At 41.6% G+C, this 6,525-nt stretch overlaps 1 protein-coding gene across 1 annotated transcript; it reads left to right on the top strand.

The window, feature by feature from the left end:
• The first annotated feature begins 1,775 nt into the window (after nt 1-1,775).
• On the top strand, nt 1,776-5,379 carry LOC133085350 (olfactory receptor 4E1). Its single transcript, XM_061182345.1, is given in 4 exon segments — nt 1,776-1,882; nt 4,312-4,786; nt 4,789-5,073; nt 5,076-5,379. Coding segments are annotated over 3 exon segments (948 nt in total). The 5' UTR covers nt 1,776-1,882; nt 4,312-4,323; the 3' UTR covers nt 5,276-5,379.
• Nucleotides 5,380-6,525: the final 1,146 nt, after the last annotated feature.

The following is a 6,525-nucleotide window of genomic DNA, read 5'->3' as shown; positions in this document are numbered from 1 at the left end:
ATTTCAAGAGCTCTAAAAAAGTTACCATTTTTATTCACGTTTAATGGATGAGAAAACTGAGGCCCAGAGGTTAAATAACTTGCCGAAATTTACACACCTAGGACGTTGGAATCTATACTCAAGCAATCTGACTCTGGAGTCCAAACACTTGACCTCAGCTGGCAGACAGCAGATTAAATTTTTAACTCCATTGCCCATCCCTCTGCAATGTGTTTTTATATGGATTAGATAAGAAAACAGGAAAGCCCCTCACCTTATACTTAGCACATAGTAAGTAATCGCTAAATAGTAGTTCATTTAATCACATATAAACACATCCTAAAGATTTAGATGTTGAAGTCCTGCTTTCCCATTAAATGCCCTTAGTGATGATTGCAAAGCCTGTAACTTCGGTTCCCACAGAATTAACTTTTTCTAACTAGGGACTAGGGCAAGTTGATGTCATTGCTTAAAAGTTCCCATAAGGCCCAAGGTAGAGAAACACTAACACTGCAGCTGCCCTTCCCAGCTGCTTTCTTTCTCTACAGAGTTCCCTTCAGTCCTTGAAGGTGGGATAATCCATCTGAAACTGGCAAGACAAAATTTACACCTAGAGAGTGTGCTGCAAAGGAAACAGGATGCTTCAGTTACACTGGTTCTGAATAATTAGGTCAAGTTTTGTGTTAGACGTGTCCTAGTAAACTAGCATGCCTGCAAACGTGATCGGTAGTGGCTTTTAATCCCTTCTACCCATCAGTACAGCCTGACAAAGTGCAAAAAAGATATCATTCCTACACCACATCTTCAGTTTACTGAGAACCAATTCTAGAAAATCTTAGTGCAGAGCTATATGCTCTACATATTGAACAACATGATAATAACATATGTACACAGGTGTGATTTTGCAGAAATGCTTAAGTACCTCTGGTAAAATACCACCAAATATATCCGCTGTGAATTATTACCAAAAACTGTGAATAAGACCCAAGGGAACTTCGAGGGCTCTGAACTTCCTTATGAAAAAATCAAGGTAAATGGGGTTATTTGATTTGTCTAACTTAAAAATAAATTCTTTCTTTTTTTTTTTTTTTAATGGTGGTTTAATTTTATTTACTTTCTCTTGATGGTTAAAGCTGGGCAGCAGCTGTTACAAGGTTGCGCTGTAAATCCTTTTCTTTGAAGGGGGAGGGAAAACAGAGAGAGAGCGCGCACAAGCCTGTCTGTCTTCAGTCTCTTCTTGTTACTCCCAAACCCTTTAAGGGCTCCTTTTCCTATGGAGTTCATGCAAAACTAAAGGGAAACATAAAATCCCTGAAGCCATGTTCCTCCCAATAAGCAAAATAAGACGAGGAAATCACTTCCACTCGATACTTTTAAAAGCTACTGTGGATGAAAGCAAAGTTCCAAAGAGGTCCCTATTTCCGGGTTAGTCAATGTCTCTGACCTTTCTTCTTCCATCTTGGGCTTTCTGGATGCAGAGTTCAACGGCGTCCCAGGGCCTCACCCCCGACGCGGTTCCAGTTACCGCTGCCGTCGCCGCCTCTCCGCAGCGCCACCCGGCCTCTGAGAGAGGCAACTCGCGGCCTCCGCACACTCCACGCCCACCCCGCTCCGCGCGCTCCCGCCCGGCGACGCTCGCCTTCGAGCCGGCGCGCGGCCGTCGCCCTCAGGGCCGGGTCTCGAGCCCTCCCAGTGTTCTCATTGGCTCCCCGTCCCGGGCGCGCGCGACGTCTCGCGAGGGGCACGTTTCTCTCGTTCAAGCGGCTCGCACCGTCGAGCTCGCCCCTGCTCAATCTCGATAAATTGTTCTTCCTACCAGAAAATAATACTCATGATATTCAAAGTACCAGACTGATAATTCAGGTCTCTTCGGAGGTGCTGAGAGCGTCAGAAACAACCCAGGGTGAGTTTTATAGACGTTTTAGATTTATTGTTTCTGCTCTTGTTTTCTTCTGTTTTTCTGAAATGTATGCAGTAGACACTAGATTTTTTGATGTGTGAAGCATATTTTTGACATAAACTAACACCAGATTTCTACTGCAGTTGAACACATGTCCATTTTTCAGAACATTTTTTCCTGAGGCTCCACAGAAATAGAAAAAAAATTATTGTGATGGAAAAAGTTTAGTTAAAAATGTATATCCATATCCTCTGATGAGGGAACAGTCTTCGTTTCAGACCTAGTGCCCAGTCTGCACACGCTTTTCTATCTGTGCAGGCGAAATTTTTCATATTGATTTTAAAATAAACCCTGGCTCCATTTTTGGTTAGTTCTTCAGCTTTCACTTTTACAATCATCCTTTTAGAGCTTAATAAATTACAAAGATAACAGATGTAAATCATCAAACATTTAAAGTAGTTTTCTGGAGCAAAAACTTTAAGTGAACACCCTAAGAAGAATTTCTAAATAGTAAAATCAATCCATAGCTACATTATGATGTTACTATAAATATTAATCCAAGCACTAGATACCATGAGTTTAACTTATGATAACTAAAAGACTCCTCTCCCTCCCAGAATACCTTCTTTGCCGTAGATCTGCTTTGCTAGTTCTCTGATTTGACACTGCCATTAGACTTCCCTCTGATATAAACAACAAAAAAGCCATTGTCTGCAGAAGAACAGCATAATGAGGCATAGAAAATACTTGAGAAGAAAGGGTGATGGAGCAGAAGAGAAAAGTTTTCTCTATCCTTTTCTCATAACCAGTGTGGAGTTGATTCATTTGTCTGGCAGAAAGCCTGATCTTGAGGGACAAAATAAAGAACCTGTAGTCATCAGTGATGGGAAGAAGGTAACGTAGGGTGATAGTGCCCAAGAAACCAAGAGGACAGCTTGCTTGGGTGGGCCACCCCTGGAAGGCTGTACATCGAGGCAGTGGCACATAAGAGGCAAGCTAGAGAAGAGAGGCTCCCCACAGATGCCCACCCAAGCCAGCCCAGGACACCTAGGAGAGGAAGAGAGAGGTCACTGAGACACATTTTACTTAATACTTCAGTTATGCCAGTCACCACAAAAATTCAGGTCAGAGGGGTGGTAGAGAAAGACTGGACCAAAAGTCAAGAGGCCCAAGCTCTAGACCCAGCTATTACTCCAGTTCTCCAGTTCTCTATGAACTTGAGCCAGTTGCTTTACCTCTCTGTGCCTTGTTTTCTCTATTTATAAAAAAAAAAAAAATAGATTAGGTAAACTCCCCTTAAGAGCTAAGATCTTGGGACTCTATATAATATATACGTTTCTTATAAAAATTAGTGATACTTGGGTCAAAGGTAAGCTAATTTTTTTTTTTTTAATTATTTATTTTTATTTATTTTGGCTGCGTCGGGTCTTCGTTGCGGTGCGCGGGCTTCTCATTGCGGTGGCTTCTCTTGTTGTGGAGCGCGGGCTCTAGAGCGCAGGCTCAGTAGTTGCGGCACACGGGCTTAGTTGCTCCGCGGCATGTGGGATCTTCCTGGATCAGGGATCGAACCCATGTCCCCGGCCTTGGCAGGCGGATTCTCAACCACTGCGCCACCTGGGAAGCCCTAAGCTAATTTTTTAAAAAGCAACTACTTTTGTTTTACTGTGGTCCAGTAAGTCAGACAACAGAATTGGACTTTAGAAAGAACTGAGGATAATCTAGTCAAGACAGTGATGCTGTTAGGCCTGGACCTTGACCTCCAGTTTAAGAATGAGCAAGTCTGTCCTCAACTCAAAGGTGGAAGAGAAGCAAGTCTCCCTTTACCCGCTACAGATTTTCTAAGTTTTCCTGGGTTTTATCCAGCCTCCTCTAAAGAATTGTTCAAAAAACACTACAGCCACATTGCCAGAAGCTTGGTGAAAACCTTCTGCCTTCTGATAACTAGATCATTGAAATTATAGTCTCAGGGTATCATGGCAGAGCAAACAGGGAAGCAAGGGTTTGAGTTAGTGAAAATGCAGTCAACAGGACAATAAAGAAGACTGTGTTCAAGTCCAGAAAGTGTGTAACCTTGGAAAAATTACTTATTGGGGAATAAGAAGAACCTTAATTTCTTCTCCTATAAAAATCTATAACCTAAGGCTAAGCACTGATATTTTACTACAATAAGGGAGAAATAACTTACTTGATTTCTCCTTATCCAAGATTGTTTTACATTTCTTAGTGAATCAATTTTCTCTGTCCTGTTATTCCAAAAGTGTGTGTTTAGCAACTAGTGTGTGTCCAGCATGATTTAAGATGCTTAATGGGGATTTTAAAATGAGGTATTTCACTAGAAATTCTAGATGGAGAGAAAAGTCATAAACACAGAAGAAATTAAGTGACCAAGTGATTGATGTAGATATTAAGTGTTTTTTTCTAATTCTTGACAGGTGTGTCCAACAATGAGAATGGAAGAGGCCATCCTGCTCAATCAAACAAATTTAGTGACAAATTTTCGGCTTAGAGGTTTAACTGTAAAACAGAATGTGCAGATGGCTGCATTTGCCACGTTCCTCATTTTCTATGTCCTGACAATGATTGGGAACATCCTCATTGTCATAACTATTATCTATGACCATCAGCTCCATACACCCATGTATTTCTTTCTCAGCAACCTGTCCTTTATCGATGTCTGCCACTCCACTGTCACTGTCTCCAGGATGCTGATACACACCTGGTCAGAGGAGAAACTCATCTCCTTTGATGCCTGTGCAACTCAGATGTTCTTCCTGCACCTCTTTGCCTGCTCAGAGATCTTTCTGCTCACTGTCATGGCTTATGATCGGTATGTGGCCATTTGCAAACCCCTGCAGTACATGATAGTGATGAACTGGAAAGTATGTGTGCTGTTGGCTGTGGCCCCCTGGACGGGGGTACCATCCACTCCGTAGCCCCGACCTCCCTCACCATCAAGCTGCCCTACTGTGGTCCTGATGAGATTGACAACTTTTTCTGTGATGTACCTCAGATGATCAAACTGGCCTGCACAGATACCCACGTCATTGAGATTCTCATCGTCTCCAGCAGTGAGCTGATCTCCGTGGTCTGTTTTGTGGTCCTTGTGGTGTCCTGTGCAGTCATCCTGGTGAGTCTGAGGCAGCAGATCTCAGAAGGCAGGCGGAAGGCCCTGTCCACCTGTGCAGCCCACCTCACCGTGTCACACGGTTTCTGGGACACTGCATCTTCATCTATTCCCATCCATCCACCAGCCTCCCAGAGAACAAGGTGGTGTCTGTGTTTTTCACCGCTTTCACACCCCTACTGAACCCTATCATCTATACCCTTAGGAATGAAGACATGAAGAATACCTTGAACAAGTTAATGGGGAGGGTGGAGGGAAGAGAAAAAAAATGAAAATGTCTAAGCCCTTAAGGTGCTTGGTGCTCCAAATCAAAGAAGTGCCTTGCAAAGATAAGTTACAAACCACATTTATCAAACTATATGACTTATAAAACTATCTTCTAGTCCAATATCTGACAATCATGGCAATAATTATGATTTTTAATATCTTCCACAGGCTGAAAATTGTTCTAGGCACTGTGCAATTACTTAATTCTCACAACAACCCTGTGAGGTAAGTATTATGCTTGTTTACACATGAAAAAGCCAAAGCTGAAAGAGAGCTAATAGCATGCCCAAGGTCATCCAGCTAGGAAATGATGAAGGCAGGATGTTAAGCCAAATGTATCAACACAAACTCATGTTATTTTCAGTTACATCATGCTTCCTCTCCCTGCTTTTGTCTTAGGGTGATACCCAAGGTCTAAACAAACGTTCAGATTTCTGGGCAGTGCTTGCCAACATCATTCACTCAGACGCTTGTCTAAATAGCTTAGCAAACACTGGTAAAGCAGGCAAAGTAACTTTGCATATGACTTCAGTGCTGTAGAAAGAAGACTTTGAACCACTGAAGTTACTGATATCCTCAAGTGTCCAGGAAAAAATCTTCCATCAAAACAATGAAATGGGGATATCTTATTATCCATTCATTTGACAGATATTTACTGAGCACCTATTATGTGCTAAGTACTAGGTTTATAATCATAAGTAAAATGTATAATCTTTTATGTTGCTCAGAGTCTAGTGAGAATAGAAAACAAAAATATAAACAAATTTTAATTACAGATCATGACAAATGCCATGAAAGACGATGCTGTTAGAGAGTTATAGAAGAGACTGTCTTTAGATTGGTTAGACAAGGAGGGCCTCTTTGAGGAAATGGCATTTAAGCTAAGATCTGAAAGATGAAAAAGAGCCAACCATGAGAAAAGAGAGGTGATGAACATTCTAGGCAGAGGAAATGACAGGTGTAAAGATCTGTGTTCAGAAAGACCTTGACTTGTTCCAAGAAGTAAAAGACCAATGTGGTTACAGCTTTGACTGTGAGGCAGAGAATGGTGAGAGATGATATTGGAGAAGTAAAAAGACTACTTTCATGTCCTCAAGGAGTTCGGAATATTTTTCAGTACAGTGGGAAGCCATCAGAATGGTGGAAGCACAGAACAGACATGATACAATTTGTGTTTTAATGAAATTATTCTAGTTATTATGTAGAGAATTTATTCAACTAAGCATTTATTACTAAACAATATCACACTAATGGC

Source organism: Eubalaena glacialis, chromosome 2 (genome assembly GCF_028564815.1).
Source record: "Eubalaena glacialis isolate mEubGla1 chromosome 2, mEubGla1.1.hap2.+ XY, whole genome shotgun sequence".
NCBI lineage: Eukaryota > Metazoa > Chordata > Mammalia > Artiodactyla > Balaenidae > Eubalaena > Eubalaena glacialis.
This window is presented reverse-complemented; position numbering and strand designations above follow the sequence as displayed.